This window comes from Trichosurus vulpecula, chromosome 9, assembly GCF_011100635.1.
Source record: "Trichosurus vulpecula isolate mTriVul1 chromosome 9, mTriVul1.pri, whole genome shotgun sequence".
NCBI classification, from domain to species: domain Eukaryota; kingdom Metazoa; phylum Chordata; class Mammalia; order Diprotodontia; family Phalangeridae; genus Trichosurus; species Trichosurus vulpecula.
This window is the reverse complement of record NC_050581.1, coordinates 180,266,628-180,287,901: the sequence shown is the minus strand read 5'-3', so window position 1 is coordinate 180,287,901 and position 21,274 is coordinate 180,266,628. Positions and strand designations below refer to the sequence as shown.

The following is a 21,274-nucleotide window of genomic DNA, read 5'->3' as shown; positions in this document are numbered from 1 at the left end:
CTGTTGGAAAAGGCAGGGTATCCTTTCTGGGCTGAAATATGCAAAGCCTTAGCTCGGAGAGTTTAGAGTGACCATCTGGCCACTAATCCCGTATCACTAATTCAACTAGTTCAAAGTCATACAAATGGAAAAATGAAGTGGGGGTGTGAGTAGAATCCATTGTACGATCATCTGTAATCTATGCCTGCAGTATATTTGCATTTAGAGAGGCACAGTGGATAGTGAACTGGGTTGGAGTTCAAACTCCAATGCAGACATTTGCTGTGTGGGAGGGCACATCATTAACCTCAGAGCCTTAGTTTTTTCATCTGTAAAAGTTGGACAATAATTGAGCCACCGAGTTTTCATTATCATTGTGAGCTCACTGCTCAGCAAAGCTGAAAATGGTATATAAATCGGAGTCCATAAAAACAATTAATAATAATAATAGTTAATACTTACACTGTGCTTTAATATCCACAAAATGCCTTACTTATGTTACCTCATTTGATATAATGACTTGGCTCCCATGGGATTCTTTTGATAGGTCATCTCTATCAAAGCTACACAGAATAATAGCTCAATAAATCAACCAACTAGGAAGTGCCTACCATTTACTGGGTACTGTGTTGAGAGCTAGGGTTACAAAAACAAAAGGAGAAACAGTCCCTGCTCTCAAGGAGCTTACAGTCTCTGTAGGGGAAGGTAATATGTACATATGTCAGTTAATAAAAAGGGTAATAGAAAGATAAGGACTAGACCAGTGATTTCATTGATATGGAGAATCTCTTCCTGTCACTGTAGGTCAGCACTTTCTCTACAACCTTTGGTCTTAGAGAACTGGCTAGACCAGTTGTGTCAAACTCAAATAGAAATTCGGGTGGGCAGTGGGATCACTAATCTGTAGATCAAATGAGATCACAATTGTAAAGCAGTTAGCACTGTGCCAGACACGTAGGATGTGCTGTAGAAATATTAACTATTATTTTCTTTTATTTTGATAAGATGATGATGGTGATGACGGCATAAGGATCCTTATAGGCCACATATCGACTTTTAAAATACATTATTATTTATGTATTATTGTATCTTTATTTATTATATTGATGGTTATAAAATGTATTATTGTCTATGTTTTATTGTACTTTTATGTATTATATTGATGGTTATAAAATATGTTATTATCCATGTTTTATTGTGTTTTTGTTTATTTTGCTAAATATCTCCCATTTACATGTTAATTTGGTTTGGGCTATACTCGGAAGTGTTGTGGGCTACATGCAGCACCAGGCTATGTGTTTGAAACCTCTGACCTAGCCCATCCAGAAGTTAAGTAAATTGCGTAGGTTTCAGAGGTAAGACTTGAATTCTCGGGACTTTCTGACTTTTAGGGTAATCTCTGCTAGACCATGTGGACTCTCTCTCTCTCTAGTTATACTTTGTATATACTGACATAATGTATACATACAAATTGGCATATATGTGTTTTATTCTTTACATACAACTTCTACATGAGTACATTTAATACACGATAAATACAAAGTAGCTTTTGGAGGGCTGTCAGAAAAGGCTTTATGTAAGATAGCAATGAAACTGTCCCCTGAGGGAAGCTTAGGATTCTCAGAGGCCAAAGGGAGAAAGAAGTACAAGAACAGCTTCTGTACAAGAATCAGGAGTCCATAGGACACTATGTGTGAGCACCATGAGTAGGCCATGTTGGCTGGAATGCTAGCAAAGATGGTGAATGAGGTTAAAAACATCAGAGCAAGATGGTGAAGGGCTTTAAATGTCAAGGAGAAGAGTCGGCATTTTACCCTAGAGGAAATAGGGAACCACTGGAGCTTTGTGAGTAAGGCAGTGATCTGGTCAGTGCTTTAGGAATATTGCTTTGATAGTTAGCTGGAGGATGGATTGGAAAGAGCCTGGAAGCCTGCAGGCCTGTATGGATAGGCTTGGGGAGAAAGACATTACAGTAGTCCAGCCAAGAGGTGATGAGCATCTGAACTAAGGGGTGGCCATTTGAGTAGAGAGAAAAGAACGGATTCCAGCAATAACAGAAAGGTAGAAATGGCAAGATTTGGAATCGATTAGCTGTATGGGGTGAAGGAGAGTTAAGCGTCAAGTATGGCCAAGGCTGCGAACCTGGGTGCCTGGAAGAATCACTGTATGAAGAGGTTGGAATGGGTTCTTTTTTGGATACAATGAATTTCATTTTAGAGTTTCCAATAATAAGAATTTTAATTTAGGCTTCAAGTTCACTTATGTGGGGGTACTCTCATTAACCTCAAATGGAACCCTGGGAAATAAATACAGACTTGGAGGATGTTGCCATCAGTGGCCGGCAGCCTGCTGGCAGGGAGGGTATGCTTAGAGACCTTATGCCACCTTACCTGCTGTTCTCTGACAGAATGAATTGTGCTGGGTAAGTCAGCCAAATTCAATCCACCAAACATTTATTAAGCACCTACTATTTGTAAGGGGCTACTAGGCCCTGGTGATACAGAGATCAAAAAGACAACAATATTTATCCTTAAGAATCTTATATTCTTCAGAATAAAAATGAGTATAAAAATTCACAGATTTTGGTATAAGGCACGATGCTTTTTTTTTTTTAAATCCCAACCCCACCCCGTCCCATTGTTTGTCTACGGATTTAAAAGATTTAACCACTTAATTAGATTGATTTCCACCTATCTGAGATTAGCAAGAGTGAAGGGTCTGGAGGAGTAGGGAAGACAATTTTGGAACACGAACCATTTGGGGGCAATGCTGGCTGGGTTCTATGGAACCATAGTTTAGTGAGTAGGGCATTGGACTCAGACTAAGGAAGATCTTGGCCCTAATCTTACCTCTGATACTTACAAGCTGTGTATCCCATAGCAAGTCACTTAAGATCTTTGTTCCTCAGTTTCCTCCTCTGTAAAATGAGGGAACTGGACTCAATGACCTCTAAAGCAACCTACAGCTCCAAATCTGTGATCCCATTTCACTCACTCTCTGTACAAATACAATGAACCTGCTGGCTGTACCCCAGTCTGTAATATTCCATCTCAGCTGCCAGTCCCTCATGTCTAGAATGGACTACCTCACTTCTGCATCTTCAGATCCCGGGCTTACACATTGTAAGTATTAACGAAATGTTACTTGCAATGTAGTAAGAGCAAGGGATTAGAGATTGCTGGCCCAGTGAGTCACCAGTATCCATGAAATCCTGAATGACTTAGAGAGGAAGGTCTCCAGTGTATTGAGTAGACACTCCATGGTGGATTTATGTAAGAACATGGGCAATAATTTCACAGGATGAGAAGAGAGCCTCTCTTCATTTTGCTGGTTTCCTTTGAAACAGCTTCCATAGGAGGCCTTTTCTACCCGTGCCCACCTACCCCAGCTCCTTCCAATTGCTACTAACTTCCCCTCCAAGATTACCTTGCATTTACTCTATATCTATCTTGGATGGAGCAGTTACTTACATTAAAATGGGAGTTCGTTAAGAGAAGCAATTATTTTTGGTTTCTTTATATCACCATGGCTTAGCACAGTCCCTAGCATTTTGTAAGTACTTAATATAAATACTTGTGGATTGACTGCATATATCGCCCTTGAAGGTTTACAAGGTGCTTTACATACATGATAGCATTTGATTTATGTCACGACATTCTGAGGTAAATATACCAATCTGCCAATGGGTCTATGATTTCCTCATTGTGGTGATGCAGATCACAACCAATCCAAGTCTGTCTATCCTGTGCAACTATTGTCCATAACATCACTTAAATTCTCCTCAACAGACTGGGGGGGGGGGGGCTCTCAACTGTCTCCTAAACCACAGGGTCCATCTGCAGTAGGCTAACTACCTGAAGAAATCTTTGGCCACTGCAACGCATGAAATAAAGACACATAGCAAAATGGTCCTTGGTCTTTGTGGGGAGCTGGGTGGCACAGTGGATAGTACACTGGGTCTGGAGTCAGGCTGACCTCATCTCAAACACTTACTAGCTATGTGACTCTGGGCAAGTCGCTTCACCCTGTTTGTGTCAGTTTCCTCATCTGTAAAATGAGCTGGAGAAAAAATGGCAAACCACTTCAGTATCTCTGCCAAGAAAACCCCAAGTGGGGTCACGAAGGGTCCGACATGATCGAAAACAACCGAACAACAACATATGTTTAGTATGTACCTGGTATTTTACATATTGTTGCTCCCTTTAGAATGTGGGCTTCTTGAGGGCAGCGACTGTGTTGTGGGGTTTCTTTTATTCTCAGGGTTTCACCTGGAGTCTGGCACATTATAAGAGCTTGTTGCTTGCTCAATCTCAGACTGGGATTGAGGAATTAATAAATTTAATAAATTTAAAAGATTAATAAATTTAATAAATAAATTTAATAAAGCTCCTCCTACTTAAGCATTTGGCAGGTGTGTGTGTGTGTGTGTGTGTGTGTGTGTGTGTGTGTGTGTTGGGTAGGCTGAAACTACCTATCTTGCTCTGTGTTAAAGATAGTTATTAGACTCAGAGCACATTGAAACCAAATGGAAACACCATGGGATAAAGGCTTCAGAAATCTCTTCAGAATACCTTCTAGATGAGCCCACAAAACTGAAACAAGTGGGACTAGAAGGCCCAGGCTCAGAAATCTACACCTTTTCTGCCCTCCCCCTTCCCCCAGGCACAATCCTTGCAAGGAACAGCTTGGTCTTCCTGTCCAAGGCCCCTTTCCTGATTTCCACTGCCGTTGTTCTTGTCAGGTCATGTGAAAGAAAACAGATACTGTTAATTTGGCATAATATTTAACCTGCTCTGCAGCAGTCCCCCATTTATCCAGGGAGGCCAAAAAAAAGATGATGGATTATTTTCTGGGCACAGGCAAATGGAATTTGGAGCAAGTCACTGAATCTTAGCCTCTGCAAGAGCTATACGGAGCATGCTGATCCAAACCCTAATTGAATATTGACAAAAATACAGCTCTTAGCTCCCAGCCTGTAGAGTTGGGGGTGGGGGAGAAAGCCTAAAATGCCTTATTTGATGAAAACAGTGGCTACCTGATTGTTAAGAATCGCTGCTCAGGGGTGAGAGTGGGAACAAATTTTGGTCAATTAAAGGAAGTTAAAAATGTTAAAAGGCAGAAAGAATATCTGCTCACATTGCCAGTCCAACACACTGGCCAATGGTATTCAGTAGAAAATGTGTCTCTTCACCATCACCCCTTCATTGCTAGGCTAAAAATTGAGGCTGATCCAATGAGGCTGCATTTGTTTTGTGGCCACCAGGGAAAACCTTTCTCTATAGGGCATACAGAAGGCCTGGAAGTCCAAAGGACTCAGGGGCAAGGTGGATGGAAAGGCCCAGGGGTCCTTTGGATTAATTGACAGGTAAGATGTCAGGGTTAGCGAGTTTGTAGGAAACAGAAGCAGAGATGGTGGTAAGGGGCAGAGGACTTTAGGATGCAGTGTAAGGGCAGATGGTCTCATTTGGTGGTCTCCCATCTTACCAAAAGTATTATAATGATAACTTTTTGCTTAATTGGGAGGCTGTGACCTCCAAAAAGTGGGTGACCTGGAAGGGCCTACCACCATTGGGAACAGGAGAGTAAGACTAAAGGTGTATGTAGAACAGGGATTCAAAAGCTGAGAGATTAGAGGGTAGGTCAAAGTCTAACCAGGATGAGAGGAAGAGAAGGAAGATTAGATGAGAGACACAAATCTTGGCATTGTTCTGTTGGTTCCCCTGGCTGGGTAAATTGAAATCAGACTGTAAAAATCTTTACTCTGGCACTTGCTAACTTTGTGTCCAAAGCAAAATGATTTAATCCTTCTAAGCCTCCTTTTGCTCATTTCTAAAGGTGGGGACAATGATTGTTATAATATCTATTTTAGGAGGTTGTTGTGAGAAAAGTCCTTTCTCTATAAACTTTCCCACGCTGTAGGAATGAGAGCTCTAATTATTTTGGAGAAAGTATTATTTGCACATTTTGCAACACTTTTAAAACAGCTTTGGAAAACTCATCTCCGCATTACCCATGTCAGCAAGTACCAATCCCCAAAGTTCTGATAGCCAGTCACCTTTCATACATACATACCTAGAGCCCAGGTACGTGATGTTTTTCCAGGTAACATTCACGTATAAAGATCAAGAAAACCATATTTTGATACAGAAATAAGAGCTTATTCTAGCTTGGTAACAGGTTGTCTAGAAAGCCAGAGAAGCTTTGGGGAGCCCAATTCACATCTAGTGATTTCAGATGTGTGGAAACTCTGGCCAACAAGCTACTTTCCCCAAGCAGATCAGAGTATATATGTTCTATGAACTTGCCAGGGGGACTAGCACTAATTTAGGCTTATAGTATGGACCTCTGTTGTAACAATTCGTCTAGCAGCTGCTGTGGGGGTGAAAGACCAACACAAGCCCAACAGCAAGGATGCTGTCAGCACAGGTTCTTTGATCTGCTTTACTACGGAAAATAGCATTAGAGGGTTAACAATCTTACTTTAATCCAACATACAAATATCACTCACTTAGTTCAGGGGAAAAAGTCAGCACCCTGAACTTCAGAGCAAATACAAACAAATTACAAACATACAGTATAAACAGACCAAATACAATTCATAGTTACCAAGAAACCATTAACATCGGGGTGAGTCTTGAAAGACAGGACTGTCATTTGCCTTTCTTTGTAGCCCCAGTGCTTAGCACCATAGCTACATAGGTACTAACGCATAGTAGGTACTTAATAAATGTTAATTGGCTGTCTAGTCTTAATGCTTTGTCATAGGGTTTTAATGTCATGATGCTAGAATCAGCTACGATTTAAAGGGATTTCACATTTTGAAGATTTTTGAAAGCTAAAAATGAACAATAATACTCTCTGAAGCAACTCTAATAAAGGATAAGGATCAGCAATTATTCTAAATAATCTTGAACCATTGATTCAAGGCATTTCTTATTATTCATTAGTCATTCTTTTCATTCGTTAAAACTTCTCACAAAATTTCCCCTTTAAAGATTTTTCTGTGCCAAGTAAAAACTTTGAGTCTAATCTCTCATATTAAAAAAAAGTTTTATTGATCTTTGTTATTCCATCACAGGCTTTTCAGGATAGAGGGCTCTATCCCTACATCCTTCAAATGAACTACTCCTTGTAACAAAGGAAAACATTAAAGGAAAACTGACCAACACAACTACAACCTGATAACACATGCAGCTTTTCATACCCATAGTCACTCACCTTTCTACCAATAGGAGGGAGGTGAGTTTCCTCATGTAGTCTTTGGTGACAAGATTGGTCATTGTAATCACTCAACAGTCACCTTTGTTTCAGTGTTATTTTTATTGAAGTTATTAAAATTCCTCCTTACAAATGAAAATGAGGCCAGTTGTATTGCCTTCTCCTACCACCAAACCATTGTATACCCATTGCTTTAGTTGATCAGATCATAGAAATTGGAGGTAGAAAGGATGGGGAAATTGGAAAACAGTCTGGCTGAAAATAGGCATAAACAAACATCTCATACCATATGTCAAGATAAGGTCAAAATGGACTAGACATGGATTTAGACATAAAGGGCAATATCATAAGCGAATTAGAGGAGCATGGAACAAACCTGTTAGGTTTATGAACAAGAGAACAGTTTATGAACAAGAAATAGACAGGATCATGGGAGGTAAAGTGGAAAATTTTGATTACATTAAATTTAAAAGGTTTTGCACAAACAAAACCAATGTAGGCAAAATTAGAAGGAAAGCAGGAAACTGGGAGAAATTTTACATCAAGTCTCTCTGATAAAAGCCTCATTTCTCAAATCTACAGGGAACTGAGGCAAATTTATGAAATTAAAAGCCATTCCCCAATTGGCAGATGGCCAAATGATATGAACAGGTAATTTTCAGAAGAAATCAAATCATGTGAAAAATGCTCTAACCCACTAATAGAGAAATGCAAATTACAACAACTCAGAGGCACCAACACATACCTATCAGATTAGTTAACATGACAGAAAAGGAAAATGATACATGTTGGAGGGGACGTGGGAAAATAGATACGCTAATACACTGTTGGTGGAGTTGTGAACCTGCTCCAATCATTCTGGAGAATAATTTGGAACTATCCCTAAAGGCTGTAAAACTGTCCCTACCCTTTGACCCATTAGTACCATTACTAAGTCTGTATCTTGAATACATAAAAGAAAAGGAAAAAAAAAAACCTATGTGTACAAACATATTTATGGAAACTTTTAGTAGTGGCAAAGAATCAGAAATTAAAGAGACTCCCATCAAGTGGGCAATGGCTGAACAAATTGTGGTATATAATTCTGATAGAATAATATTGTGCTTTAAAGGAGTGATGAAGGGGATAGCTTCAGAAAATCCTGGGAAGACTTATATGAACTGATCCAAAGTTAAGTAAGAAGACCCATTGGAACATTGTTCACAGAAACAGCAATATTGTAAGGATGATCAACTATGAAAGACCTAGCTACTCTGGTCAAGACAATGATGCAAGATTAGGACCCATAATGAAAAATGTGATCCACCTCTAGAGAGAGAACTGAAGAATTCTGAGTGTAGATTTGCTTCACTCTTTATTTTTCATGCTTTTTTTGCAACATTGTTAATATGCATATACATTTTGCATGACTTCATATACACAATGAATATCACATTGCTTGCCTTTTCAGTGGGAGGGGAGGGGCTGGAGAGAACAAGGACAGAATTTTGGACCTCAAAATTTAAAATTAAATATAATTAAAAATAATTGAAGAAAGAACAAATTATATATATATATATATGTATGTTTATGCATATATATATATATATATATATATATATGGTTAAAAAAAGGAAATTACAGATGATCTCTTTCAACCCTATCTTTACAGTTGAAGAAATTGAGACTTAATGAAGTGTTTTGCCCAAGCTCCCACACATTATAAGTAACAGAGCTGGGATTCAAACTCAGGGCTTGGAATTCCAAGTCCACTGTGCTTTGTAGTCACTTCATTACTTAGAAACCTTAAATGGCTCCCTGCTGCCTATGGAATAAAGTCCATCTGCTTCAGCCTGGCATTCAATTTATCTTACACTATTTTCCCCCTACTTGAACCTTTTCATCTGCTCAGGCTGATTATGTCTACTTTTGTTTGTTTATTTACATTTCTACTTCTATGGCATGGATGTGACTATAGTCAAGAAATATTATGAAGGACAAGCCAAGTTGCTGCTTGAATTAATGGAAAACTGGTAGAGGCCATGGCTAAAGCACTGACCCTGGTGTTAGGAAGACCTGAGTTCAAAGACAGCCTCAGACACTTACTAGTTCTGTGACCCTAGGCAAGTCATTTAGTCTCTGCTGCCTCAGTTTCCTCAACTGTAAAATGGGAATAGAATAGCACCCACCTCATAGAGTTGTTGTGAAGGTCAAATGAGACAATATTTATAAAAAGCACTTAGCACAGTGCCTGGCAAATAATAGGAATTGTATAAATGTTTATTCTCTTTCCTTCTCATATTTTTTAGCCTTTACCTATTATTACACCCATGTTGGCACTACTGGTGTGGACATTCTCTCCACTGATGCCAATTAGTATAGAATGTATAATAGAGAATAAAGGAAATTTGCTTAGGGCATGGAAATGTTAAGTGACTTGCTCACACAACTAGTATATGTCAAAGGCAAGACTTGAACCCGGGTGTTTCTTAGTCCAAGACTGGCCTTGTTTTGCTATGCCACTTTGCTTATCACAAAAAAAATGGAGGAGAGGAGGATTTAAATGACTTGTCTAAAGTCTCACAGGTAGTTAAGTAGAAGCTCCAAATTCAAACCCAGGTCCTTGGACTCCAAATTCAGTGCTCTTTCAAGTCAAAGCTACCTGGCAGGTCCTTCAAATATGTGTTCTGAATTTCCATCTCTGTGCCTTTCCATATTCAGTTCCCTTTAATTGTGCTCCCTCCACCCCATTTCCTTCTTTGTTACCATCTGAACCCTATTGAGTCATTAAGGTCCGGTTGAAATGCAGGCTCTGCCTGAAATCTTCCCTAATGATTCCAGGCTGTGGTCTTTCCCTCTTCTGAACCCATGCCAGGGTCAATATATGACATGTGTGAAATGAATGGTATAAATACTAATAATCGCTAACACAGTGCCAGGCACTGTGCTAAGTACATGCTTTATGATTAGAATCGCCTTTGATTCTCACAGTAACCCTAGGAGGGAAGTGTTATGATTATTCTTAATAAACAGATGACGAAACCAGAGATTACGTGACTTATTGAGCTTCACAAATCTCTGGGGTGACATTTGAACTCAGGTCTTCCTGACTGCAGGCCTAGTGCTCTACCCCCTGCATCACCTATCTTTCACGTAGAGAATGTTATTTGTTTCCAAGGTCTAACCGTGATCATGCACATTCATGTAGCATTGGAAGGTTTGCAGACCACCTTCTTGCAGCAGTTTTGCAAGGTGTATGGTACAAGTAGAGTTATCTCCATTTTGCTGATGAAACTAGGGGTCATAGAGGTTAAATGACATTACCAGGGTCACACAGGTAGACATGATCATTTTGCACAATATATGCAATTACTACTCCTTTAAGTACTCTCTGGTCTGACTCCACACATTTGCATAAATGGTCCCCATTTTCTGGAATACACTTCTTCCTCATCTCCTCTTCCTAGAATTCCTAAATTATGCAAAAGCGTGGTTCAGTCGCCAACATTTACACAAGGATTTTCCCAACACCTACCTATTCCTTGATATTAATCCACTAAAATGACTTACTTTGTATATCCAGTGTGTTTACTTGTCCATGAAGATGTCGCTTAACCTCCCTGTGCCTGTTTCCTCTTCCATAAGATCCTCATTAAGGTCCCTTCTCACTCTAAATCCAAAATCCTTTATTTTATTTTCCCTTCCCCAGTAGAATGAATATAAGCCTCCTGAGAGCAAGGAATGTTTTACTGTCTTCATATCCCCACTGGCCTCTTGCTTATAGTGGCAACTCAAAGAAAGTGTGTAGAATTGATCTGAAGCATTCAGGGAAACACCAAAGTAGACCCTCAAACCAGATTTTAGCGGCCTGGCTCCACTGACCTTGTGCTTGACATTGGTACCAAAAGGCCATTGTTTTATCAGGAATCTAAAGGCCTTCTCCTCTGCAAGAATTGTGTAGAATTTTGTGCTTTCAACAAAGTTTTGTGCTTAGTTTCCTTGGCAATGATTTGCAAATAACAACACGCTTCTTTAACGGCACCCTGTTTTGTCCCTGAAGAATTTTCAGGTAGGGATGGAAACAGTCAGATTTATTGGAAGTCAGGACTTGTTTGTTGCTTTGTATTAACTTACAGATTCACTGCTTCGTGTGAGTAGACTGTTGAAATGGCATAAAAATATTATCAGTTTACCCCTCTGTCCATCAGTTTTTAAGAGTTATGAGCATTAACAGGACTGGGCTTTGCAATATATTTTTTTGAATTTGATAACTGTATTTAGGAACATTTGGTTTCCTTTTAAAATGTGTACATTTTATTTATTGAAAAGCATTATTCTGAGAAAGTGTTCACAGGATTGACCATACTGTAAAAGGGATCAAGATCACAGAAAAGATTAAAAAATCCCTGGCAGAAAAGAACAGTCCCACTTTATAACCTCTCATTTCTCCATGATCATTAAGTTAAAAGGAGTTAAACTGGAGAGTCAATTCTAATTCCTTTTTTCTTGGGTAAGAAAAAAAGTAGAATTCCATAATGAAAGTGAGTTTTCTTTCCTTTATAAATAAGTGGTAAAGGGGTTGGACTGGAATCAGGATACTTGGGTTTGAATCCTAGCTCTGCCATTTAGTAGGTATGTGACCCTAGACAAATAATAAAACTTTCTCTGAGTTAAGAGATCCTTATTGTAAAAATAGAGACACTGATGTGTATATTACTGATTTTATTTTGTTAAGGTCAGTGTTTTATTTGATAATATTCATCTTTCTCTCTGCCACTTCTCATCATCTGACCCTAGACTCTGATATTGACTCCACCCACAGATTGAATCCATAATCCTAGGCCACTAAGGCCTAACTTGAAACTCAACCATCATCCCTAATCCTGGGCAGCCATGGATAGAGGTGGTCACAAAGAGTCTAACAAGAAAGCATATAAGGGCATAGGATCATAGCTCAGTCATTTCAGTTGTGTCCAACTCTTTGGTTTTCTTGGTAAAGATTCTGGGCTAGTTTGTTATTTTCTTCTCCAGCTCATTTTGCAGTTGAGGAACTGAGGCAAACAGGGTCAATTGACTTGCCCAGAGTCACATAGCCAGTACGTATCTGAGGCCAGATTTGAACTCATGAAGATAAGTCTTCCTGATTCTAAGCTCAGGGCTCTATCCAATGGGTCACTTAGCTGCCAACAGCAAATCATAGACTTAGAGCTGGAAGAGAGTTTACCTAAGAAGTCATGGTAAGTCCAACTACCTTATCTTCCAGATGAGGAAATTAAGTCTCAGAAAGTTAAAGTGACACATTCACTTTGGACATTTTCAGGTTAGGTGATTTGCCCAGAGTCCCATAGGTGATAATCTTTGCTAGGATTGAAGCCAGGTCTTCTACAACACCACTGCTATGGAGAAAAACAAAAAAAAAGATAAAAGCAATGCTAGCACTTGGGTTTCATATGGCAGTTTGCTAGAGGCATCTTTGAACAGCAGATAGAAAATTGGCCTCAGAAGCAGATAGACCTGGGTTCAAGTCCTGCCCTTTAGCCCTACTTTGGCCCTGGGCAAGTAAGCCATTTAATGCCTTAGGGTTCCTGAGACAACTCTATGACTATAAATTTCTGGGCAGGTATAGATGTGCAATAGTAGAGAGTGTTCCCTATACTAACTCAAATCCAAAGTCCAGGAAAGGCTTCTCAACTTTGCTGCTCCAGAACGAGTGTGGGAATTCTCTTTTAAGATCAAAGCACAATAGAATATTTGGACTGAAAAGGTCATCAGAATAGGTTCTGTAGCTCATCTCCCTCACTTTATGGGGGTGGGGGGGCAGGATTAGACATCGCAATTGTCCCAAGGTCACTAGCTAATGGATGGTGAGTCAGGGTGGATTTCAGCTCTCTTGGATAGAATGTAAGTTCTTTGAAATCTCAGACTGTTTCATATTTCTCTATGTCCCTAGGGTCTGGCACAATGATGACATATAAACGCTTGTTGACTTGATTGACACCATTTAGTCCTTAAGCCTTTTCGAATAATCTTACATGTGTATGCTCTCCATCCATCAGTTATCAAACATCTATTAGATTCCTAGTACATGCCAGGCTCTGTGCTGGGGATGTGAAAAGAGGCAAAAGACAGCTTAATCCTCCTTCTATCTAAGTTTTACATTGCTGGTAGCAGGTCATATACATCTCCTACATCATCTATAATACTTAACAAAATACTTGGCAAAACCAGTAAGTAATTGTTGGTTGACAACCTCATTTGGGAAAATGTGTCTTGATGCATCTTGAATATCCTAGAAAAGCTTATTTCATTAATATGTTGTCACTTTCTTGTTTGTCATTTACCGAACTGTTAGCCTTCTATAAATTATAGCTGCTTTAGAGATTATGCTTGATTTGATTTCTAGAAATATGATCTTTCATTACTGAGAAAAAAAAGTTGACTCATGAATGCAATGGATGTTTATAATTCTTGAAGAATGTAATGTTTCATTTCCTTTGTTCTCCATGCAGCTTCAGGAAAGTGCTTGGCTATTCCATGTGTGCAATGAGGCAAATGTTTTTTCTCATTACTCTTTGATATACCTCAGCCTCAAAATATCTTGGGTGCCAGGGCATATCAGTACCTATTACATCAGGGATATTGAATTCAGTTAGATTTGGTTCAACTCAGCAAGGATTTATTAAACCCCTACCACATGCCAGACACTGTGTTAGGTATACCAAGACAGAAAAGGAAATGGTTCCTGCCTTCGGCAAGTTTACATTCTGCTGGGGTGATGGGTATTACATCATGTACACAGAAAAATAAAGTATATATGGCAGAAATGCAAAGTAATAGGGGGAAGGAAACTGTATTAATAAAAAGTTGTAACAACTGGGTGTAGTCATTGGGAAAAGTGCAAAAGAGTGAACTTAAATGATTCTCATCTGCCCCTGGTGAAGGGGCATCTAGGTGGTGTGTTAGATAGAGTGTCAGACCTGGAGTAAGGAAGATGAGTCTTCCTGAGTTCAAATCTGGCCTCAGACACTCATTAGCTGGATGACCCTGGGCAAGTCTCTTAACCCTGTTTGCCTCAGCTTCTTCATCTATAAAATGAGCTGGACACAGAAACGGCAAATCATTCCAGTACCTTTGCCAGGAAAACCCCAAATGGGGTCACAAAGAGCCAGACATGATGGAAATGACTGAAAACAACAACCCCTGGCGAAGGGAGTCAGTAAGTCTTGCTTGAGACACTTTGAATGACTTTAGGCAAATCTCTTAACCTCAGTTTCCTCATCTATAAAGCACTTATCAAATCCTAAAGTTCTATGTAAATGTTCAACTATTTTTGTTAGTTTAATAATCACCTAGTTCTTTCCAAGGTTATCAATTAAATCTTTGGCTGTGCAGAATTTAAAATCTGATGGAACAGCAAAGACCTCAGAGATCATCTGAGTGAATGAATCACTGTTATTTACACACACACATATATGTGTGTAATATACATATACCATATGTGTATGTTAAGAACTAGTGATTCTCGAGTCTTATGAAAGGTAGATGGTTTTGAGTCACTACCAATTAGCCAAGTAAAATGAGCAAATGAATAAATAAAAAACTTCTCTAAACACTGACTCAGTGTTAAAGTTGGCATCATTTTCATGCTGAGGCTTGGTCTGAATAGATTAGAAATGAGTGACTTGAACTTTCTGGAAACCTTGGTCTAGCCCTTACACCCTTTGAATGGAACAGGTCATGCCCCACTGCATGCTAGTTTTGCCTTGGACCCACTTTTCTACAAAGCTCAATAAAGAGCAGTAAACCCAACACAATTTAGGACTACATCATACAGTCTACCAATTGATATAGGTAGGGAGACAGGGGACTTCGGTTCAAATCCCACCTTAGACATTTATGGTGTTACCTCAAGCAAGTGATTTCACCTCCCTGGGGTTCTGTTTCCTCAAGTATAATATGAGGGAGTTAAACTCAGGCATCTCAGGTCCTTTTCAGTTCAAGATCTATGATCTTAAGCACCCATGTTCCTATGATCTTTTTCATGTAAATGCCACTCCAATAAAAGATGACAGAAGAGATTTCTAAAACATTTGTGTACAAATGGACCATTGCAAAATATATTGTGACAGTCTTGTGGATACTCTTCATTGCCAGAAATCATCATGCCTCACCCTTAGGGAGCAATATGGTGAAGTGGGGAGTGGAGAGAGGTAGATGAGGGTGCGTCATGAAGTTAGAAAACCCTGGGTTTAAGTCCTATCTCTGATACACACTAGCTGTGTGGCCATGGACAGACAAAGCACTTAATCTTGTAATGCTAAGTTCCTAAACCTAGGAGATACTACACAGATAAAATCATGACTTTCAATTTTATAATAATGCAAGTGAAATGTGTGCCCAAATAACAAAATATCTTTATTATGGTGTGTGTGTGTGTGTGTGTTTTAAAGCCTGGCTTTAGAAAAATGCTGAATGATTCAATTCACCTAGAATATATTCAGCATCTACTCTATACTCAGTGCTATGCTGCTCCTAGCCTCATCACAAGACTTTATTTTATAAGTAAAGATACTATAAAATATGTCAATAATCTGGGATTTTTGTAACTGTGAAGAGCCCTCCCCACCACAACCAAAGTCATAACCCTTCCATGTATAATTCAATAATGTCCAAACATTATGTGACAAACTCAGGGTCACACAGTTAAATATCAGCGCCTGGATTTGAAACCTGTCTTAAGTCTAGACTGCCAGGAGAATTCTTAGCCCCTGAGCCAGATTACCTCTTAAATGTAAACTTAAAAAAATCTGGCCCTCCTTGATATTCTCTTTTCTCTATGTTTCTGTGACACTAACTCTGTCCTGGTTCTTCTCTTATTTGTCTGACCAGTCCTTCTCAGATTTTTTGCTGGATCTTTATCCAGGTTGCATCCATTAACCATAGGTGTCCCCAGGACTCCGTCCCAGGTTCTCTTCTCTTGTTTATTTCACTTGGTGATCTCATCAGTTCCAATGGACACAATTATCATTTCTATCCTAATGATTCTTAGATCATTTTATCTTGACCTAACCTCTCCTGATCTCTAGTTTTGTATCTCCAAATGCTTATGGACAATTCAATAAATAATCTACTTTCTTGAAAGCAAACAAAAAAATAAATCTGTTGCCACAGTGACTTGTCTCCCTCAGATGCTAATAGTAGACATATTTTTTCACTTTTTTTGTGTTATCCTCAGTCAATTGGCCAGTTGGTATTAGATGTACCATTGGTACATTAAATTCAACACATCTGAAACTAAACTCGTAATCTTTCCCCCCAAACCCTCCCTTCTTCTGAATTTGCCTATTAATGTCTAGGGTACTAGCATCTCCCTAGTCACCTGAGCTTACCATGTAAGTACCATCCTTAACTCTTCACTCTCTCTTATACTTCTCTCATATCCAATCTGTTGTTGGGTCTTGTCTTTTTGTATCTCTAGTATGCACTACCTTCTCTCTTCTGACATGGCCAACTCGATGATTCAGTTCCTCATGTCCCAACTGGACTATTGCAATTATGTGTTAGTTGGTGTCTGTGCTTCAGTCCATCCCCCACTCAGCTGTTAAACCCATCTTTCCAGAGTACAAATCTGACCACAGCACTCTTTTAATCAATATATTTCAGGATCAATATAGAATCCTCTGTTTGGCTTTTAAAGCCTGCTATAACCCAAGCCCCTCTCACTTTTCCAGTCTTTTTCTACCTTACTCTCCCATTATATGCTATTTGAGCCACTAATAACTGGTTGTCTTGTTGTTCTTCAACAAGAGGCCATGAGCACTTTCACTGGATATTCTGCATGCCTGGAGTACTCTCCCTCCTCATCTCTACCTCTTGGCTTCCCAGGCTTCCTTCAAGTCTCAGCTAAAATCTCACCTTCTAGAAGGCTTTCCTGATCCTCTTGAATGCTTTTCTTTTGTTGATCAACTCCAATTTACACTGCATATATCTCATTTGTACATAATTGTTTTCATGTTTTCTCCATCACCACCCCTCCCTGCCTCATTAGACTGTGAGCTTTTTGAGAGCAGGGACTGTCTTTTGCCTTTCTGTGTATCCCCAGAACTTTGCATAATGCCTGCAACATAATAAATGCTTATTAACTTTCTTTCTTTCTTTTCTTCCTTCCGTCCGTCCTTCCTTCCTTCCTTCCGTCCGTCCTTCCTTCCTTCCTTCCTTCCTTCTTCCCCCCTTCCTTCCTTTTTTCTACCTCTTTCCTGTTTCCCCTTCCTTTCCTTTTGCCCTTCCTTCCAAGTATCACAGTCTTTTATTTTTTTATGTTAAAGTCAGGAAGTCTCTAGCTTGAAAAAGAAAAACAAATCACCCACTTTCTTGAACAAAACCAAAAAATAAATCTGCTGTCACAGTAGGCTGTCTCACTCAGGTGCTAAAGTCAGACACATTTTTTTTCTTTTTCTTATTTTGCTCACAGACAATTGGTTACTTGGTACTTTGCTATGATGGTCACCTAGAATCTATATACTCCAATGACTAAAAATAGCTTGAACAAATGTCAATTTTGTCAATACACCCAGGAGTCTCTCTAGATGTAAAGGTCATTTGTAAAAACAGAACTGTCCCTCTCTTCAAAAACAGCACTTTTAATGAACTTGGTGAAAACCTCCAATTGTTTCAGGCAGTGCTTGTAACATGATCTGGCTTTAACGAGTAAGGAAGGCAATTCATATACATTGAACTGAAAAGTATTGGATCTCTGTGGCAAACCGTTTGGTTTCAACTCTAGTATCTGGTCTGATCTCTTAGCTGGCTGAAATATGAGCACCCTTTTAGTATTTAGATAAGTCTATACTTTAAACCCTGTGCAGTTAGACACACTGCTGGTGCTTTTCTATTCCTTTGTTCTGGACTGTTATATATCACTGAATGTTGGTGATGCATTTTTAAGGACATGTGAGATACTTGACAGTTTATCTTTGCAAGTTAAACCTGGAAATCCAGGATCCTTCTCGGCAAGGAGTATTAAGACCCAAAACATGGAACAGAGTATATTAATCACAATAATAACAACAACAAATCTCCTATGGGAAGCTCTGGAAGGTTGTAATTTGGTTTGTCGTTGCCTGGTTCACAGTGAACATTGGCAATGCTACAAAGAGTTGGGAACAATGATTCAAACAGCTTTCTAATTTTTCAAATGGTAAATACATTTTTTAAAAAGTGGCTAAGTGCTGAAAGGGCAGAGTAGCCCAGGGTCTTAGGGAGCTGGACTTTGTAGTCAGAAATTGTGCATATCTTCTGGGACACTGAGAGCTAGATGACCCTTAAACACTCTCTTGGGAGGTTCCCCCTTGGACTTAACATTCGGGCGTTGAGATCTGGATCACTGAAGGAGGGCAGATGGAAGTGGGGGTGGGGTGGGGTGGGGCTGGGAATCATTAGGACTGATGCGAGTACACATTCGAATAAATCAAACCAATATTCGGGCAGCTAAGAATGGGTGGGTACAATCGGAAAACAAAAATTACTGCGGAGACAATTCGGCTTCAAACCACAGTTACTTGGTAATTCATTTGCTTTTAGGAGCTGGTCACAACCTTGACCCGATTGAAACCAGCTTGTTTCCTCTACCTACTTGTTTGTTTTCAAGGTCTCAGAGGTTATCCGTTTTTCCTCACTCTGCCCCAAAAAGAAAAAGAACAAAGCGCTGCTAGTAATAGCCACCCCTTCCTCTGTCCCCTGTCTTGGCCCCCAACTGAACACTCTCTCTCTCTAACTTTTATTTTTTTTTTCCCTGTCTCTCTAAGGAAAATAATCAAAGCAGGTGGGCAGCCGCCTGGGTGGAGATTGTCTTCTCTCAAAGGCAGCCAGCCCACAGCTGGTTCATCCTTGCTCGGCCTGGCATATAAGATGATTTTGATGCCATAATTGGGAGGCTCGGTGCAGCTGCTCTCGGGGGAGCAGGAGCCGCAGGCTGCTGGGCCTCTGCGACCTAGTCGGGCCAGGAGGTGGCGGCGAAGTCACCTTGGGAGAGGAGGGGAGGAGACAAGGAGGAAAGGCACGACTCGGGTTTGCCAAGGGAGCAGAGGGCGTGCCCCCGCCCAGGGAGGGTGCCTAGCGCTGGGCTCCTCAGTTCCAGCTCGCCCACCAGAGATCTGTTGGGACGGGGAAGGGCAGTGGGCTGGAGGGACGTGTTATCCGTCACCGCCCCTACCGCCCGCCAGTCCCCTGGGCCGATTGTCTGACAACGTCCCTAGAGGCTCACTCACTTTTCCTTCCCCAGGAGGGCTTAGCTTGGCGCGCATCTCAGCCTTCGCCCCCCGCCCCTCTCGGGCTTCCGTATTCCTTCGAATCTGAACCCAGCGGGTGCACCCCAACGCGGCCGAGCCAAGCCGAACCCGGAGGAGGCCTCTCCGGTCCGGAGGGTGCCCCGGCCCCGGGCTCGGGAGGCTGCAGGCTAGTCACCCACGCGGAGCCCTTGACCAGGCAACAAAGAGGGAGCTCGAAGCCTACTTCGAGCCCCGCCCCGCCAAGGCCCCCAACTCACCTCCCTCTCCTGGCCTGCTAGACCTGCCCCGCCCCAGCCCTTCCTCGCGGGAAGGGGTTGCGCGAGCTCCGCAGGCCGGCCGGGGTCAGGGGGCGGCGACGGCGGCGGCGGCGGCGGCGCGGGCTGCCCATTGTGCCGCCGTGGCCGCCGCCGATCAGCCTCAGCGCTGGCCCCCGGTCCTCTGGCTCGCTCGCTCGCTCACTCACTGGCCCTCTTAACCCCTTGGCTGGCTCGCTCTCTGGCCCCCTGGTTCTCTGGCTTGTTCGCTCGCTGGCCCCGCTAATTTCCCAGCTGGCTCGCTCGCTGGTTCCCTGGTCCTCTGGCTCACTCAGTCTTTGGCCCCGCTAATTCCCCAGCTGGCTCGCTCGCTCGCTGACCCCCTGGCTCGCTCCCAGCCTGGCTCTCTGGCTGGCACGTACCTTCTGCTGCCGCCGGGCCATGTCGGTGGGCTGCTTGGCGTTGAAGGGGTATGCGATGCAGCGCATCACGAAGACATAGAGCTGCAGCTTCCTCTTCCGCTCCTCCTCCTCCTTCTGCAGCTTCTCCAGCTCTTCCTTCTCCTTCTCGCTCACCACCGACGGACTGGGGCTGGAGGGCCGACCGCCGCCGCCGCCGCCAGCGCCGCTGCCTGCGCCGCCGCTTCGGCTGCCGGGCTGCAGCCCCCCGGCCCCGGCGCCGGCCGCGGCGCTGCCCCCTGCACCCGCGCCGGCCCCGGCGCCCGCCCCGCCACCGAGCCCGGCCCCGCCGCCGCTCGCGCCGTCGCTTGTCCGGCTGGGCGACAGGCGCGCCCCGGAGGCGCCGGAGGCCAGCACCTCCTTGGTGCTCTCTTCCTCGACTATCTCATCGGATTCCTCTTCGCTGGACGAGGGGTCCAGCATGGTGGCGGCTGGGAAAGGGGGTCCTTAGAGCCCCCCGAGGGGCCAAAGGTGTATAGGGTGGGGCGAGGGAGGCAGTCGGGGCTCAGCTTTTCCGGGCGGGCTTTCCAAGGAGAATCGCCGGTGAGCAGTGAGCAGCCAGGCTACGGAGCAGCTACCGCCGCTCCCTCCTCCACCAGGCGATCCGGGACTCTGCCCTGCTCGGATTGCAAGCTCAGACCCAGCAGCACGTAGTGGAGGAGGACGAGGAGGAGGAGGAAGAGGAAGAGGAGGGGGAGCAAAGGGTATAGTCCATATGATAAATATTGCTAATGGCAATCAAGTGGGAACCCTGACCTAGCAGCTGGATGTCATCCGCAGCCGCCCGAAAGGATGCCGAATGTAGCAAGCAGGCTATGCAGCTAAGTGCAGGAGAAGCAGCTTACCGATTGGGGAGGGAGCGGCGCTTACGTGTCTATTGGCTTAACTCTCCAGTGCCCGCAGAGGAGGGGACCGCTGCCAAAGACTGGGCGGAGGGTGTAGGGAGGACTCCAGCGCGCTCGCTCATTCTGTTGCCTCTACCATTCCACTCACCTCAGACCTCCATACCCCCAATCCCCACTTTCGGTCTCCTATCCCTTAGCCTCCTGACATACTTTTTTCTCCTGACGTCCACACTCCTCCTACCTCACAAACACAA

General features: G+C 42.3%; 1 protein-coding gene across 1 annotated transcript in view; it reads right to left on the bottom strand.

Moving 5' to 3' along the window:
• The window catches only part of CADPS (calcium dependent secretion activator), a 575,524-nt gene extending 554,926 nt beyond the window's left edge, over positions 1-20,598 (bottom strand). The window contains exons 1-2 of the mRNA XM_036738381.1: positions 20,456-20,598; positions 20,140-20,344 (exon numbers count right to left, since the gene is read on the bottom strand). Coding sequence (XP_036594276.1) covers positions 20,140-20,344; positions 20,456-20,598 — 348 coding nt within the window. The remainder of the gene's footprint in view (positions 1-20,139; positions 20,345-20,455) is intronic.
• Between the last annotated feature and the right edge of the window lie 676 nt (positions 20,599-21,274).